Genomic DNA, 19,203 nt, shown 5'->3' with positions numbered 1-19,203 from the left:
TTTGTGAAGCTTGGGTACTATGCTATTATACTACAAAACCAACTCACCCCCCCCTCACAAACTCAAAAATATTACATAACTGTAAGTATTATAATTGGATTTAAAGTAGTTAAATACCGTAGCGAAGCACGGGCATCAAGCTAGTTTTATTATAAATTAGTTTTATGATATCCAAAGTATATGAGGCATACAATTTCAAATGGGCTTTAAGATTAGTGCATCTTTAACTATTCTACAATGGCATTACTCTGAGTGGATGTTTAGAGATACACAGAGAGTAGTAGTTAGAAACTTTCACTGGGGTGTATAACTCATGAAGGGTAGTATCAGTGACAGCTTTACAGGGGTCCATGCTGTTAAATGCTTGGATTTGCTGTCAGGATGATTCCCATAAGTGCTACTGGAAGGCTCTAGTATTTGTTCAGCAATTCGCTGTTATCAACACTGAACTATTTCTGGTTTTACATTTACTTTAAAAATGAGGTTTAAAAACATCAGCTCCTACCAGATTGACATAAGAAGCCTCCTTATGTGAAAGTTTGTTTATATGTAATGATTCTTCAGACAGATTTACAAGTGCCTGTGGAGTTTTAAAATACTATTGCCCAACAGGCATGGAGAAACACTCAGCTTTAGTTTGTTTGGGTGACTTTTTTAAAAAACGTTGTTAAATACTGCATTAAATCTGCACTGGAAATCTAATAATCAATACTTCAAGTTATGCTGTAATGTTTTCCTAATTATTTTTTAAGTTTTGACATGGGAACCACAATATGTAATAGCACTTGAGCTGAAATTTTTTAAAATAGTATCTCTTGTTGGGTTCCATGGATGTAATATTTTTGCAGTGTGGCAATTTTGAGATTAATTTTATATTAATTATATATATATAAAATTAATATATATACATTTTATATATATAATGGTTTCCATATATTACTAAAGCATGTTATACCATTTCATGCTCACTTTGGAACTGGATCACTCTAAGTACTGTATGTTGAAGTGTAAATACCAGTACTGTTAAACATATTTGAATGCCAGTAGCATGCAAGATTTTTTTTTCCAGAACAGAATAATGGCCAATCTAAAATGTCTTACTACTTTTCACTTGAAAGAGAATCTACCTATGGTCTGTAGGGTGCATGGTCTGTGGATTCTGCCTGTTCAAAATGGCTGCAAATCTACATTTATTTTTTGCTGAGCCAGTTTCATTCGTTAGTGGTGATGCACAAGGAAACTCTTCATTGGCAAACTATCCGGGTTGGAGAAGTGTTGTAATGATTGAGAGATTGCTTTCTCCTGAAGGAACTCTTTTCCAATGCAGTTTAAGTATCACAGCCCACAGGCAGTAAGTTTCAGTTTTGTTTTGGCTTTAGGGTTTTCAGCAATTTTGAGGGGTCTTCCTGGTACTTTTTATTAGGCCATGCAGTATTGGGTGACTCCTAAACAGACACAATAATCGACAGACAGTCCTATCTGTATTGCACATGCATAACAATGTTCAGAATATTAATATTGTTATTGTAAGTGAACCAGAGATCCACACTTGTGTAGCAACCAGCCTCTTAAAACAAACAGCGATTTTCAGTCTTCCATTTATATTACTGTCTGGCTTCAGATCTCTTGCATTCTTTGGCTGGAGTCTATACATGTTGTTTGCTTCAGCAATGTCCTATTAAAGTCATTCATACCTCTCTAGAACAAATGAACTGCATCTCCAAGAAGGAGAATAAAAGTGTTTTGTTGGACCAATGAGGCCATCTAGTCCACACTAGTCTAGTTTTCCACACTGGTAGATTAGATGAAATGTAATATCCACAGCAGGGACACAAATTCTCCCTTGCAGCTGCCCCGGCTCCCACCAATTGGCATCTGGAGGTATATTGCCTCTACATATTTAGCCATTGTAGTTAATATCGATGGATCTGTCCTTTATGAGTTTATCTTACCCCCTTTTGAAACCAGCAAATCTAGCAAATATCACCACATTCTATAACAGTTCCTCAAGTAAACTGCACATTGTTTGATGAAGTGTTTTTTGCTGTCTCTTCTAAATCTACTGTTCATCAATTTAATTATGTTCCTCCAAAGTGTAGTCTTTTGGGAGAAGAGGGAAACTTCTCTTGATTCACTTTGGCACATCGTTTTATAACTCTCCATCATGTCCCTCTTTTTTATCTAATCTGAAAAGCCCCAAACTTTTTAGCTTTTTCTTCTGGGAAAGGTATTCCAGTCCTCTGATAATTTGTTTGTCCCTGTTTTTGAAACTTTTCCTGCTCTATAATACCCTTTTAGGAAGCGACAACCAGAATGGGAAGCAATATTTCAAATGTCACCTTATCATACAAGTACCTTGCAACATGGCTGTATTTCCTAATGCATTTCCTAATAAGGGTTCTTATCCTACATCAGCCATCATTTCATTGCAGTCTCAGGATGAGGAATCATTGTTAACAACAGTACGTTTCAATATCAAGGGAGAGAACTGGAAGGAGCATGAAGAATCATTAGTGTAAACAATGTTTTCTTCCAGACCTCTCTAAGAGTCCATTGAGGAAGTCATTTCACATATGTCTTTGGAATTCTTTTCAAGAACCAATCTCCTTTAGAATGCAGCAGTTTAAACAGTTGTGATGGGCTGCACATCACAGCAGGTTTCTGAAGCGCATCAAAATGAGAGAGCTAGGAGAGGAAGAGTAAACTGTTCCCTAGAATGGAGAGCTTGACTGACAGGTTGCTCCCTCTTCTCTGATTGGTCAGTTAGAACAGTCTGAAGGCAGTCAGTTGGTTTTCTGACAGGATTTGGAGTTAGGGAGTGTGACAAGAAAAGTCAAACAGGTTCACCTTTAGAGTGAAGAGAGAAGACTCCTTATGTCAGCATAAGTTGAAGTGTGCTTTACACAGACACGAGAGAACTGGGTGTGTGTTACGATGAGAGTGATTGAGTAATGGATTGAAACTCCCTTTCAAGCCAAAAAGAAGAGGGGTTATATCTTCTGAAGAGAAGATTAATTCTGGCCCAGTTTCAAAGGAGGTTTGGCTCTGAGGAGGACCCCAGGTATGTTGAGAAGAAAAAATGGTTTTAGCCCACTCAGGGGATAGAAATACCTTCTAGTTTCAGGAAAGGACCAAATTAGGGACACCAAGAAAGTGACTAACTCCAGAAAACCTGAACTGTCATAGAAAACTTCCTGAAGAAACATTGTTGCTATACTGGGCTTTTAATCTTACTAATAAAATAAAAATTTCTCACAAAAGAAAACAATGGGGGTGGGAGACTCAAATTCCTTCTCACTACTTTCTGTGGTCCCAGTCTGAATTGGCACCCACGTGTCTGAGAGTCTGAGCTTCAAAATAAACCAAAAATCTAGTGAACCTTAAAGACTAGCAATGTTCAATTATTGTTTGTGTATTTAAATAAAGAACATTTATTGGGGGGGAAAGAAACATTGTTGCTGTACCTAAATTACTAAGTAAAACACCTCTCACCATTAAGTACCAAGAATATCCTGCTTTTGGCAAGCTGTATTGGCAACGACTCACTTTTTATCCTGGTGTATCTGTGCAGGAGCACCAGGTTAAAAACTGAACCATCAGCAACACAGCCTGCGGAGGGCACCGCTGCAGCAGGAAGGCCAGGCATGGCGTCCCATCTCTCTGGAGGTTACCGCCACAGCGGGAAGACCAGGTGAGACAGCCCATCCCTCCAGAGGGCACTGCCACGGTGGGAAGGCCAGGCATGGCAGGACATCCCTCTGGGTTCAAACGGGCCCAATTCGATCTCAATCTGGCTACTATGGAGCACAGGAGTGCTGCTGGAGTGGCGCAATGAGCCCTTGAGTCCTCCTGTGCTCCCCAACAGCCCGATTTTGGCCCATTTGAGGCCAAATCAGGCCTGTTTGGGGCTGAAATCGACCGGCTGTAGAGGGCCCGTTACACCACCCAGGCAGTGTTCCTGCGCTCCATTTTCTAGAGCCCTATTAAAACAGGCTTTGTTGCTAGTATGAAAATAAGCTTCAAGGATTCTATTTGGCCAGTTACACAAAGTGTATTCTGTAATACCAATAAAACTTTGCCTCTGCATTTCCATCCCCTGACTACACTTACTCAATCCCAGCCTGTTAAATAAAGCTATTTCTTTTTGAATGTTATGCAGTCACTAGTGCCATTTCCAACAACAACAAAAAGGGGCTCCTACTTTTTACCATCAAGTTCCTGGGCTGGGCTAAGAAGAGATCAGGTTAGCAGATTCCCCTGCCTGTAAACTGCCATGGTGCTCAGGGAATAAGGTGCTCCTAGTCCTTGGTTCAGGATTTCTCATAGCTTACAGACAGCACAGAGCACCACTTGTGAAGAATAGCTTTAACTCTTGCTCATTTAATGCTAGCACATATTTCGTGTATATCTACAAAACATATGCCTGGAATATTGTGTGTAAATTAGAACTTGCAGCTGGTGTAACAGAAATTTCAAGGAGTTCATGAAACCCCAGTTTAAATATTAGTTCAATTTCAAATTCTTACTAAATAAATGTATTCGTTTCTCCATTTGCACAGCTATAATCAATCACATAATATGGTGATTTTAAAAATTCTGTCAGGAAGATCTGGACTGAACATCCCATAAATATGCATTATTAGTTCTGCTGAACCACAAAACTGTACTTAATCCACCCCATTTTGAAAAATAGCTACATAAATTGTAGCTGTCGTATTCCCCAAGGCAAATATAGGTAGTAAACTAATGACTGGGGAGTTGTTCATTGAAAATCATACCCACAACTATAAAATATATTGAGTTACATAAATGTAGAGCACTTATCCAGGCATTTAATATCACTCTCCTTAGGGTCTTTCTCACATAACTACATATACCTCTATATAATCTGTGATAAGTGTCTATCAGTCATTTATCTAAGTACTTATCATATGCATTAGAACTAATTAAAATAAATATTAACTGGATTATCACTAACACTAGTGGTTATTTGGTTCTTGGGATTTCTTCAGTTTATTTTCAGCATATAATGCCCTGCGAAGATTTATAATAACATTCTCACTAGGTACATAGAAGGGTTAATGTATCATTAAAAAAATTGGGAACACCATTGCCTATGAAGCTTCTTCTTTAATTATTTGTGATACACCCATGCCCCACTTCTTATATTGAAATGATATACAACATAGATCTAATATACTAACTAAACATAAATAGATTTCCTTTTCTCTTTTTCTTATGTGCCATCTTCATAACCTGCAATCCTAACAGCATTTTGTATAGGAGTAATATTAAAGTAAATTCAATAGGATTTATTTCCACATTATAAACAAAATAAAAAGAGAAGCTTGCTTAGTTTTTGTTTACACATAATCTAGAAAAGTGGGCAGTCTGCTCCTAAACAGATTTGCTTAGCATTAAGTCCTACTGGATGATTTCCTAAGTAATGCATGTTTAGGATTACAGTCAGGTCTCAGTAATCACAAAAGCAATATACTCCTAGCTCCTGGATGTCTTCTTGGGATTACTTGAGCCATCTGGATTGTTTTACAGAACTATTCCTTAAACCATGCAGACACCTCTAGAATGAGGTGCGCTGTTGAATCTTATTATGTTAGTGTGCACTTTAATGTTGATGATAGGGTTGCCCACCTCCAGGTGGGTCCTGGAGTTCTTCCAGAATTATAATTGATCTCAATACCACAGAGATCAGCTCTCATTCCTGCTGAACTTCTTCATCTCCAAAGCTATAGGAATTTTCCAATCCAAAGTTGGCAACCCTAGTTGACAATGAGGCTAATTTGTGGATGAGTCCCTTTAAAGAATCCTATTACAGGGTATGGCAATAGACAGCTTCTGAAGTTAATCCTGTCTGAAATATACTCTGTTGGGGAAAATATCTTTAAGAAGATATTTAAATAACTAATCTTTTTGATAAAAGCACTGTTGGCAATGGTCAGAAAAATCAGTTACGTTCTATGGCAAATGTATTTAAATTAGTATTTTTTAAAGAACTGAAAAAGTATATAATATCTCTACTGATCTGGTGGGAATTGGGTTTTGTATTCATGCTGTTATTGTTGCAGTACGAAGTAGCTATTATTTGAGAATGTCTGGATATTATTTTAATCTGTATAAAGATTTTTTAAAAGTCCAACATTGAACTTGTCCTTACAGTTTGTGAAAAGCAGATGAAAGTGGTTTTCAGGGATTCGCCAGAAGAACATCTCCAGCCCTTTAAAGATAAATTAGAAGACTTTTTTCTCAAAGGTATGTGATTTACAAAACTGCTTGTTCATATGCACCCGCATGCTTTATATAGCCCTGTTAAGGCTCTTACTTCAGTAGACTTAAATCTGTGATCAGATCTCCAAATGTTTTATTCCCTTTTACCCACATTTCACTTTTAATACCAGTACTAGGAGGCAACAGTGGAGAGGGGAGGTAAAAAAGGTAAAGGTAGTCCCAACGTTTTCTTGGCAGTTACGGGGTGTTTGCCATTGCCTTCCCCAGGGGAGGTGCTTGGACTCTAGGCCCTGTTTGTCGGCCTTCCAGGGCAATTGGTTAGCCACTGTGTAGGGTTGCCAGTTCTTACCCTCCCAGCAGGAGGGCAGATACCCGATACACACCTTCTATGTGTCCCTCATGCACGTGCTCTTTGTACGAGTACACTTCCTCACCTGTGACATCACTTCTGGGCAACATCATCACGCAGGTGCTGGAGTGAGCATGTGCTTCTCAGCGGGGTGATTTGGGCCTCAATTGGGGCCCAAATCATCCCTCTGCGAGGCATAGGAGGGCTTGGGGGGGGGGGCGATAACATCACTCCTGGGAAGTAATGTCATCACGCTGCCCTAGGAGTGCACCTAGGAGGCCCATTCCCACCCCTTCCCCCCTCACCGGTCAGGTGAGTGGTGGTGGACGGCAGGAGCGGAGCATCCCCTGCTACCACTAGGGACTGGTAACCCTACCAATGTGTGAAACAGGAGGCTGGGACAGATGGATCTCTGATCTGATCTAACATGGCTCTTTGTGTGCCCTTACTCCTCCTTTTTTTACTTATTTAAAATCAACCTACCCCTGAACTTGGGGATGGGGGAGGATATAGGCTGGGTCCCCCCACCCCCATAGAGCTACTTCAGTCCAAATGATGACATATATGTGTATATCTCCAAGAAATCCTCTTCCTAAACAACACACATTCCCCAGGGAGGCCATACACAAACTCCTTACTTTGAAGGTAACTATAACTGAAATAGATGCCCCAACATGATGCCACGTAGCAAAATGTATCTATAGTACACCCTGCTGATATTTATTTTGATGTGTGGATTATTACAGTTTACATAAGCATAATGCCTTATAAGTGGCTTAATTTATAGTACAGGAGAACAATGCTTATATCCTGCTTTTCTCCTTGATCAGGGACCCAAAGCAGCTCTTCACATTGTTCTCTCCTCTTCCTAACCACAACAACAATCTTGGGAGGGCCAGTTAGTCTGAGAGAGTACAATGAGCCGAAGGCCACCTGGAGAGCTTCTATGGTTGAGCAAGTGATTTGAACCCACTCATCCTGGGTCCTAGTCCAGCACTCTAACCACTATGCCACACCAGTCCTCAACAGAAGGGAAGCTTCTTTCTATCTTTAGAAGCAGATATGACATACTTTCATGGATTGTTGTTACATTTTTTGTCTATTAATTGCTGGAAAAGTCTGCATAGTGTACAATGTGTCATTGGCTTGCATCCCACCTAACATTTCCATGAATTGAATATTTCCATCCATGAAGTACAATTTCCTTCCTCCTGCTGTAGCCTCAGATGCCCCCTGAAATGCTGCTTCAGGAGGAATTCTCAGGAAAACCTTGAGGGAGATGGAAGTCAGCCACAGGAAGGGGGAAATGGTGAAAATTCTTCTCCCTTGCATGCCTAGAACATTTGGCAAGAGACAAGTCACCCATTTTATATTCATTAACACGCTGCTAGGTTAGGCTGGCAGTTCATCATGACTCACTGAGAGACACCCCAGTGATCTTAATAGATAAGCATGGTATCAACTTGGGTTTTCCTCGTCCAGTCAAAACACTGCACCCAATACCCTGCACAAAGAAAAGAACACAAAATTTCCCTCAGATTACAGTACTTCTCTTTTCCAGAACAGCTTTCCACAGCACTTGAACAACAATGCACTGAACTCTTTCCCTCAGAATCCATCCCTAAAATTTGCCACTCATTCTTCCCCCTAGTGTACAGCTACCATCCATCCAATCACAGGACGCTTTATACACTCATCCACCCCCACCTCCTTCTTACTCTAGAAGCCAGCATTTTAACTACAGCAGACATGCATTCAAAAATAAAACATACCAACTATTCACATGGTAAAACATTACAGAATTGTTCTAGAATTAGATTGTATTTATTGACTATTTTCTAATGGCAGAAGGGCACTTCTGCCGGTAGAGAAGGGGGATAATTTTGCTAATTCTTTCTCCCACTGTAGACTACCACTTTAGCTCTTTGTTATGTTTGTAAATGCCGCCCAGAAAATAGGACCAAAACTGGAGAGGGGGCGAATTACAGTGCTATGGTATCACTTATAAAGTATGTGTATATTTTGTATACTTTGAAGATTTTAAGACCTTATTGCAGAGCTTGTGATACACATGATACACATGTTCATTTTTTCAGTGCCACCATTTTTTTAAATTATGGGATTGATAGTACCTAGGAAAAGCTAAAACTAGCTCCCAATAACATGATCAGAACCTCTGCTGTCTTGGGCTCTTACTATGAAACATCAGTGACATTAATGTGGGAAGTAACATGCATATGCACACACACACAAAAATTAGTTATCACCTTATATGTCCTTGGTGGCATATCACTTTGTGCCAAAGAGTACTGTTAGTTCTTTGTGAACCATATGCTGCCTCATTGAGTAGCCGATCAGAAGCTATTGAGCTCCGCTCTGCTATCTGCATCAGGCTGTTGCTGCATGTTGGTCGACCCACCTTCCCAGTTTATCTGGTCACCTTTTGAGGAGTTGAGCAGGAATTTTTTGGGTCTCTTTCAGATTAGCCTGGAAGGGTGCCTATGTTCACTTTCTCCACAGTGTCCTTGGGAATGGTGGCATTCCCTAATTAGTATTTTAATTGGTTAGGCTATAACCACTGCCAGCGCCAGGGTTTCTGGAGCCCGCATCCACCCTTGTGTGTGTGTGTGCGCGCCCCCAGACTGCATGATGATGTCACCACGTGATGACATCACCACGCAGCAAAGCTGGGCCCACTGGCCAGCGGGTGACTGGGGTGGCACACGTAGGCTGCCCACGCTCCACACACCGCCCTGGCCGCCTGCTGTGCCTGGCCTGTGGCTGCTGTGCCTGGCCGGGGGCGTGTGGCGGCGGTGGCGGGGCTGGCTGGCTGGCTGCAGCAGCTGTGGGCCAGCCACACGAGCTCCGTGGTGCACGCCTTTGTCCCCGGCACCCCCTCCAGCACTATAACTAGTTTTGAAACCAATAGGTAGTTTGGGTAGGGCTAGTTTTAGGAGGGTAGCTGTGTTGGTCTGTAGTAGAACAGCACAATTTTAATCCCATGGCATCTTAGAGACCAACAAGATTTTCAGACTGTAAACTTTCAAGAATCAGAGCTCCCTTCTTCAGACACCTGAATAAAGTAATTTGATAGATTTCTTCTTCATGAGGCTGAATGTGGTGCCTCCCGTTAAGATAATTTTAGTTGGGTAGGCATATTGGTCTGCAGGAGAACAGCAGGATATGAGTTCAGTGCTACCTTAGAGACCAACCAGATATTCAGAGTGTAAGCATTTGAAAGTCAGGTGTCCCTTCTTCAGACATCTGAACATTCAGGGGCTGTTTCTAATAATAATGGTCTCAATGCAATTGTGACTTAAGCTTCAATCTTTTGCACATTTATTAGGGAGTGAATCCTATTAAACTTAATGCATAAATAGGTTCAGGCTTTAAGTTACACTGAAACCAACAGAACAAGTTAGCTGTAATAAACATTAGTTGTATTGAGACAAACCAGCAGGGCTTTTTTTCAGCTGGAACGCGGTGGAACTGAGTTCCGGCACCTCTTAAAAATGGTCACATGGCTGGTGGCCCCGCCCCCTGATCTCCAGGCAGAGGAGTTTAGATTGCCCTCCGCACCGCTGGAGCAGCGCGGAGGGCAATCTAAACTCCTCTCTGTCTGGAGATCAGGGGGTGGGGCCACCGGCCATGTGACCATTTTCGCTGAGGGTGATTTAAACTTTAAAAACCTCCCCCCTTGTTCCAGCTGACCCAAAGTGACGTCATTGTGCGGTCCTGAGTTCCACCACTGAGTTCCACCACCTCTTTTCCCAGAAAAAAAGCCCTGCAAACCGGTATTCTAAACTATCAGCTGAATTAAGTCACTTTGATCTTTTATCTTTTATCTTTGATTAGGTTACTTTTATCTTTGATTGGGTTACTTAGTGTTTTAATCTTTGCTAAATAGTTGAGAAACAATGCAGAAAGTCAAATTTGGTAAAATACCACTGTAAGACATTTTACACACTAAATTTTTTTTTCTGGATTGCACTTTTAGACATTGTGAATTACAATTAGGAACACAGATCAAGTATTGTTGTGGCAGTTATATGAGAAGCTCCAAAGGAAAAGCAGAGCCAATTGTAACTATTGTGGTGCCTATACAAGGAAATTGATATTCCCAAATGAACAATAACTCTCACAAAGTCTTAAGCAATTTAGTAGCAAGTGTCTGAGAAATCTCATGCACAGTGACTCAGTTTTATTATGTTAATGGGTATATTTACAATTTCGTTTTTCTTCAAAAATCATAGTTGTTTGCTACACCTATATGAATGAACTTTTCAGACGTAGCTTGGGGAGTTCTTTCCAAATTCATATAAACCTTTTTTCTATTTAAGAACATTTAATAGGTTTTAAAAGTAAAATTATAAAACTATTTGTGTTTGATTATATTTAACATCTCCTAATAAATGTTTTTCATTCTTCTTCAGATTTGGTGAATGCATTTGTGCTAAATTTTCGTCATAATTTTTTTACCTAGACCACAAATTTCTCATCATGGATTCCAACAATTCACTAATGATAAGTTTCCAGAAAACGTAATATACGTATTAAACTTCTCCATAAACTTAGCAGGGTTCCTGCAAGAAAAGGCCTCCACAGTAGGACTGTTTGAGTCCTGTGTATGTCTGTTCTGGTGGTCTTTTCATCTCATTTAATTAGCAGTTTATATTTATGGCTCCAGCAGTAAGTGCATTTCAGAAAGCGCTGTGTATATGTGCACATTAACACCAGCAGTCTCCCACACTTTGATATATATTGCCTTTCACTAAACTCTGTATGCCAGCCTTCTGCCCAAATTAAGTAACCCTAAATAACAAACCAAAAACATATGTAAAAGCTATTGCTAATATTTTCCTAATGTGTTTTTTTTCCTGCAAATTAAAAGTTTATTTTTCCCACAGTACTGTATTAAAATTGTGTTTTGATAATAATTGGGATACCTCTATTGAAGTAATTCATAATTCTAAATAGAATAGTTGTCTTGGCTTCAACTTAGATAAGATAGGAAAAATGATAACTATCTAAACTATCCCATTGTCTAATTGATCCTTGCCTCTAACTGTTTCATAACTACAAGTGGGGGACCGACAAGTATTTGCACAGGGCATCTCATTTTCCACTCCCCCCATTATGTCCTCTTCCCCTTCCTTGTTCCCTATAGCCTCTCCCACTTTTCTTGCTTCTTCCTCTCCTTCCCACCCACCTTTGTATGGCTCCCCACCCCCGTCTTCACCTTTCCCCCTCCCCTCCGACAGACTCTCCCCTATGGCACATTTGCATTTATATACTGCCTTTCTCCACAATGGGTACCCAAATCAGCTAACATAATTCTTTTTAGTTCCATATTATCCTCACAACAACCCTGTGAGGTAAGTTAGGCTGAGACTGTATGACTAGAACAAAGTCACCCAGTGAGCTTCCACAGTAGAGGTGATTTGAATCTGAGTTTCCCACATCCTAGTTGGAAACTCTAAACACTACACTACACTGGCTTTGGGGGAGGGGCAGCTGTTGAACAGTAGCAAGCAGCCAAGTCTAGGTGAGTCATACAAGTCTTGTGGTAGTGTGGTAGCAAGTTGCCCAGTGGTTGCTTCTGGGCCTGGCCCCAATGAGTCCTCCTCAAAGGCCAAAACAACCCTGGAAAGGACCTTTCCCCTTCTCCCTCCCTGACAGCAACCAAACCTAGAATACTGGCTAAACTGTTACTGTTGTCTAGCAATAGCCACTGAGAGCATCTGGTAAAAGCTACAGGTGCTCCTTTTATCATTTTGGTTTTTTTAAACCTGCAATGTATTTTTTTTAAGATTTCAAATTTTTCTGCAAACTGGTGGCATTTTTCAGGTAGAAAGATCTATCTTGTCCGTACATGGCTCCAGTGTCTGAATATAAGTATTCTCAAATCAGGGCCATGTGGCTGTTAGTATACAGGATGCCTAGAAATATATACATTGGTAGTCCATATTCCGTATCCAAAAATTGTTTCCTGGAACTTGTTCCAGCTCATTAATCTACTAACAATGGCATAGCTGGAAAACATAAGTAATGTTTTCTTGGGTAATCCTTCTGTCTTGTCCCATTCAGAACACTCGAGTGCTCTTTTGAAAACTGCTGTTATGTTCTCTAAACAGTTTATACCGGGCTTCCAAAATGATTATCCATAAATTAGACCTGGTTTTCTTTTTTCAGGATTTTGTCTTTGAATAAAAGTTCTGCTAACAGTATGGTTGATTGACCCAGAAATCAGTGCTGTACATGTTGTCCCACCAGCTACAGTGCTGCTCTACTTCACCATATATTGTAAAGATGTACACATTTACACTCAGGTTACCCACCTCAAAAGTGAGGAATTGTCCCCGGAGCTGTCCCCTTATAGCAACTGCTCTCCATACTACAGAGATCAGTTCCTGTATTTGCAGCTTCAGAGGGTAGAATTTATGATACCACAGGTAAAGGTAAAGGTAAAACTAAGAACAGCTGCAGGACAACTGGTTAAAAGATGAGCAATTAATTCAAGATTTCAGCATCTGTAAGAAGAAATATAGTAAAGAAGAACAACAAAATTTGCAATGAGACGATACTTTTGACAGAGAGAGAGGAAACTTTCTCCTTAGCAGCACCTTAGCAGCACCATACTCTTGCAAATTCTGATCAGTCAAAAGCAACTTGGGGAGAGGCCTGGCTCAGTGGTAAAGTATCTGCTTGGCATGCAGAAGGTCCCAGGTTCAGTCCCTGGCATCTCCAACTAAAAGGATAAAGTAGTATGTGATATGAAAAGACCTCTTTGTTTGAAACCCTGGAGAGCTCCTGCCAGTCCGAGCAGTCAATTGTGACCTTGGTAGACCAATGATCTGATTCACTATAAGGCAGCTTCATGTGTTCATGTGATCCTATCTACACATATTGGAGATGGGGAGCTTTCCTGAAGGGGTGAAAATGTACTTGCCAGGGAGGGCTTTCCAAAATTTACTAGAAATGGGTACTTTAATACTGACAGAGTGGGAATTGTAATGTCTTACAATTATTTGATTCATCCCATTGAGCAAAGTAGATCCCTATTTTACCAGTAAGTTTAAAATCAGTCACAATGTCCTTAAAATATATGGCACACACCAGCAAACTTAGTCCTATGCAGGCCGCTTAGTCCCAATGTTTGAGCCAAATTTAAAACCTTCCACTTAAAAAAAAGCATTTTTCATCATCTGGAAATGTATTAAGATGGTTAGGGCTGTTTTGGAATCAATATCTGCAAGTATTTTTGCCTTAAACAAACTATTACCTATTTATGAGAGGTTCGCTTTCTTCAAACTTTCCCTTGCAGTGGCAGTTAGTTCCTCAAGATGCTGTGTTTTGTCCATATATAACCTCCAAGAAGGAAAACAAACCTTACTTTGTATAATTTGTTACAGAAGAAGATGTTAGGAAATTTAAAGCCAGCTGCTCATATTCATAAGGAATGAACTAGAAAGACAATCTCCTGGGTGGATATTAGGAACAGTTCCAAAGCACAATATGCCACATTACTATTTTTAATGAGTATATATATTGATTAAACAAAGTGGGATAAAAATGTGGAGTTATTAAAAGTATGCTTCCCAATTAATCAGTGTTTTCATCTATGGCATATGTTCTTTGTGAACCAGAGAGTGATTTAATAACCATAATTTCCATGTTTCTCGAGTTCCAATTATTACTACATCTTTTCTGCAATCCTGATTTTCATTGCCCCAGGCTCAGGCATTTTCCCATTTCTTTCCACGGCCATGACTTGCAACAGCTGCAGGCAACTGGAAAAATGTTAGAAGTGCCAGGGAAAGGATAAACTATAAATGTTAGGATTGGGCAGTTGTGATTTTCTCTTGACCAGACATGTTTCTTTGCCCACAAAATTGTTGCTTGGGAAACAAGCTCATGATATATAAAGAAATCCAGGTTTGAATCCTTGCTTTGCTACAGAAGCTCACTGGATGACCTTGGGCCAGTTACACTCTTCTGAGGATAAAATGGAGGAGAGGAGAATTATGTAAATCATTTTGGGTGCCCACTGGGGAGAAAGTGAAGTAAATAAATAAATACAGCTGATGGGGGAGTTAAAAGGTGGGTTACTTGGTAAGTGGGAAGGAAAGAAGGAAGCAGAGAAAGGTGAGAATATGAGGGTTTCCAGGAGGGAGGGAAAGAGGAAATATATGGGGAGGGGATTTCAGAAAAAAGTGATAACTAAGGGCAAAATGGGGGAGGGTGACTGCCAGCATCCTGACATGCTAGCTTCTGCATAACCAGAAGTAAATCAATGAGGATGCTGTAGCATTTGTTCAAAACTCTATAGTTAAACCACTAAGTTTTGGCTGAATGCTAGAGCACCCCGAGTGACACACTGTCATAATTTATGGTCGCACCAGGATGAAGTCAGTGCATTGCGAACAATGTCATCATATCACCAGTGGGACCCCCTTCCCCCAACAAGCAGTTAGTCTCCCACCAGTTGCCAACCTTGGCAACTGTGCATGCAGCCCTACATGGACAGCACTAGACAACTGAAGTTTTTCTAGCCACAATATATGAAGCAATATATTTTAGACAATGTGAGACTTGGGGAGGAGAGGAGGACTTGGCAGTACATTGTGTAAGGGACGTTCCTACTTTTTGTAGGCAATTACAACGTCCTGCCGTATCTGAATGGACCATTAAGTGAATACTGTCACAGAAAAAGAACAAGATGCCTTTCTGATAGCCTAGTTAAGATATTAAGCAGCAATTTACAATGCGGTTCTAAGCAGCATTACTCCCTTCTTAGTCCATTGAAGTTAATGGCCTTAGTAACTCTGCTTAAGATGGCACTGTTACTGTCCAGCTCACAACTATAATGGAATGCAACCTGCTACAAACAATAAATGACATCAGATTTTTCTCAGAGGCTGCTTCTCTCTCTCTTCCCCTCACCATGACTGTTAAAATGAAAGGCTGCCAAAAGGCAATCATTCTTTCAAGCAACACTTTTTCAAAAATAAAAAAGTTCATCTTTTTTCTATATTTTTTCATTCATGCTTTTAATCTTTATTCATTGTTTTAGCTTCATTTTTTTAAAAAAATGGGTAAAGAAACAGATGTGCAGCATTTAAAATATGCTATAAATCTTGCCTCATGACTTCTTTGCTCCAAACTCCCTGTCAGAAACGGTCAAATATCCAGTTTTCATTCATTCTGGTATAAAATGGTCATTTTGTGACACGGCGCCAGCCACCATATGCCAGAATAAAGTCAGTAACCTGCAATAAAAAGGCAATATGAGCACCTTTGCAATGGTACAAAGCAATTAACAGTGGGGGGAAAGTCTATATAAATTGTTGGAGAATTAATCAGAGCTTTGCCACTGTCCTGCTGTGTATTTTCAGTAAGCCTGTGTCCCGACCACCAAAAGTGACTTACTTTGTAAAAGGAGAATGCTGTAATGAGGGACAGGAAATCTTCTCAAAAATATAGTTTGAATATGTTCTGACCTGTAGGGCTGCTACACATCTTGCACCCTTATATTTTCACCTGATCATGTGAAACCAATTTTTACAGAGCTCATTGTGCTGAAATAACTTCAGCTTCATAAATCATTGTTAGTATCCCACAGGAGGAGGTAATGCTGTGGTTTTTATCTTCTAAAATATTTCAAGCAGCCCCTTTCATATGCTTTTCTAAAATTAGTTTCATTCTGTTCCTCTTCCACCCCCACTACAATTACCCTTTTTTTTTTTTTTACAAATCAGGCTGAATACTTTGTCCAATTTACTTCTTAGTTGGTTATTTATAACAATCTCATGTTTTAAAGAAGACCTGCTTCCTATTGCTATTGACCATCATCCATCATACTTTCAAAGACATTTCCCTTTGCTAAGAATGTGCTGATCTTTTTATTTTTGCTGCACTTCTTACAGTAGAAAGCTATCATTATGCTATCTCTGCTTAACTTATTTCCCCAAATGCAGAGCAGATTGTTTTAAACTTAATCTGTTTGAAGGAGATTAAAGCAGTTTTCTAAACTGTTAGAATACCTTTTCTGATAATCCAAAGTATTAATTAACAGAGATGTACTTAGAGAACAAGCAAATGAATGGCATATTCACTTAAGTGATAACAATTATTTTCTGTCTATAGCTACACATTGTGAGGAGTTATTAATGTCATTGTATTTTAGCAGTTTTAAAACTGAGAGTATGGGATGAAATATTTTAAATACATAAATACATGGTCACCTTACCATTTTAACCCAGTTCTATGATAATCACTTTTGTAAAATTTGATTCTTGCAGTTGTTACTTATAGAATTTCTAATCCTAACAGAATACAAGGGGTCTCCTGCTAGCCATAGTATATTTTACTAGAACATTGGAGGTGGTGGGGGGGAGAATTAATTGAAAACATTTTAAAAGATCAGCTTTCATCTTCTGAGCACAAATAAAACAATTGTTCTCTCAAAAGCTAGGGTTTTTTGAAAGACTGCTGTTTATATTCAAAGATAACCAAGAGGGAAAAAAGAAAAATGAATATATGATATCTGGCTTAGCTGGCTTCAGTGCTATAATGCTCTAGTAAACTAACCTTCAACACTTTTTTGACAAATTTATAGGCAGCATTATCCATTTTTAAACAAAGCATAATTTCTTAGTTTCCTTGTATTACCTTTGATAATAAACAGTTGCATTTGTTCTGTGGTTGGAATGTATAAATATAATCAGTATTTTTGTGTTAATGTTAAGAGTACTTGAGGTTTGAAGAATGTTTCATGTGTGATGATGTATTTGAAAAATGTAAGGACTTTCCATAAAGCCCTCCAGGGTAGGGGACAAGTAATATCTCATTCTATGCAAACCCACAAACAAATATGTGTACAGTATTCTAGATATATTAGATAAGTAGGTGTGTCATGAACCTCTTTTTTTAAAAAACAGAACTATATTTGCTTGAAAATAGCTTGTATGGCATGTGCAGCACAGAGAAAATGCAAACCATTTGTCTTGCAGTACTTATACAAAATATATTGCTTATGGATCCTAACTTTTAGAACAGCTTTGAGCATTAAACAACTGAGTCATTGGTTTGCAGATTTCATAAGTACCAAAACAGGAAGTGAAACAAATTAATATAGTAATTTAGCATTTCTGGCTGTTCAGGTTCCTGCCATGTACTATTGCTATTAATGCCATTGCTATTTGGAAGTGTGATGTAGCCAACTGGGTAGTAATGCAATTTAGCATTTGTGGCTTATATTAATAGCAATTCTGCATCTTTGGCCTTATTTGGGAGCTAGTGTGGTACAGTGGTTAAAGTATCAGACTAAGATGTGGGAGACTAGGATTTGAATCCCTGTTGTGCCCCATGGAAGTTGGCTGGGTGAACTTGGGCCAGTCCCATACTATCTCAGCTTAACCTACCTTGCAAGGTTTTTGTTGTGAGTAAAATGAAGTAGAACAAATGTAAGCCACTTTGGGTACCCAGTGAGAGGTAAGGAAGATTATAAATGAAATAAGTAAATAAATATTGGTATGACCAAAGAAGGCTTTTGTATATTTGGGATCTCTTTTGTTTATATCACTGACCATATCTTCTGAATAAACAAAGTAACTGTTAGAATTAATAGCTCTATTCCCTACATGAAATTATCCCTCTGGATATTTTTATGCCCTAATACCTAAGTTATGTTAATAATATTTTCAGTTTATATGGTTGTAAAGATTCTCAGACTATTTAATTTTTTTCAATGTTGATCATTTTGTACATTTAAAAGTAATAAGACCCTAACCTTATACACAAGAGTTCCAACTTGGACATGTATCACAGGTATATGTCTACAGAACTACTTCTCTCCTTTGGAATGAACGGGATGCCTTGACATCTTCAGGGACAGATAGGCTATCATTTTTTCATATATGAATGAGTTCCTGGATCAAGCTAACTGATGATGAAGAATTAATGAAAGAATCCACAGAATGTTTTCTCAACTGCTTTCTCTGATTTTAACTATTTCCTTGAAATGAACACAACAACATGATTTCAAAGCCCATAAGATGGGTCTGCTGAATCAAACCTGTGATCCGTCAAGTAGTTCAGCATCCTGTTTCACACAGTAGCCAGCCAGGCATAGAAGCCAAGTTGCCTCCTAGCCCTCGTATTAAGTAGTTGACTCCCTCTGAATGTAAAGGTTCCCTTTAGTCACCATATTGAATAGTCACTGATTGACCTGTGTCCAAATCCGCTGTAATTCATGAATGTGTGGCCATTGATTTTAATTGGAATGTAAAAATACACTTACAGCATAATCCCATGCAGAGTTATTCTAGTCTAAGCCCATTGAAATCAGTGGGTTTAGACTGGAGTAACTCTGCATAGGATTGTGCGGTCAGTTTGGTAATCTTATAGGTGTCAGTGGTATTTAGTGTTTTTGTGACAAGAAACAAATATGATTGCCCTTCTAGAATTTGCACTGAATCATTTTCAGGCTAGATTTCCACTATTTTAAATAGGAACACAATTTTCCCTATCAGAATCAAGTTTTCAATGTGCCTTTTAAAATTGGTGTGAGTTAATATATTTGAATTTGTTGTGACATCTGTATGATT

The 19,203-nt window shown here is 39.2% G+C and overlaps 1 protein-coding gene across 1 annotated transcript in view; it reads left to right on the top strand.

Annotated features, from left to right (window-relative positions):
* Positions 1-19,203, top strand: part of FMN1 (formin 1) — a 197,426-nt gene that overhangs the window by 135,755 nt on the left and 42,468 nt on the right. Inside the window, exon 13 of the mRNA XM_054971273.1 lies at positions 6,178-6,270. Coding sequence (XP_054827248.1) covers positions 6,178-6,270 — 93 coding nt within the window. The remainder of the gene's footprint in view (positions 1-6,177; positions 6,271-19,203) is intronic.

The sequence above is a fragment of the Eublepharis macularius genome, chromosome 2 (assembly GCF_028583425.1).
Source record: "Eublepharis macularius isolate TG4126 chromosome 2, MPM_Emac_v1.0, whole genome shotgun sequence".
Taxonomy (NCBI): Eukaryota; Metazoa; Chordata; class Lepidosauria; order Squamata; family Eublepharidae; genus Eublepharis; species Eublepharis macularius.
Note: the sequence above shows the minus strand (reverse complement) of the source record. Positions and strands in the feature narration are given on the sequence as shown.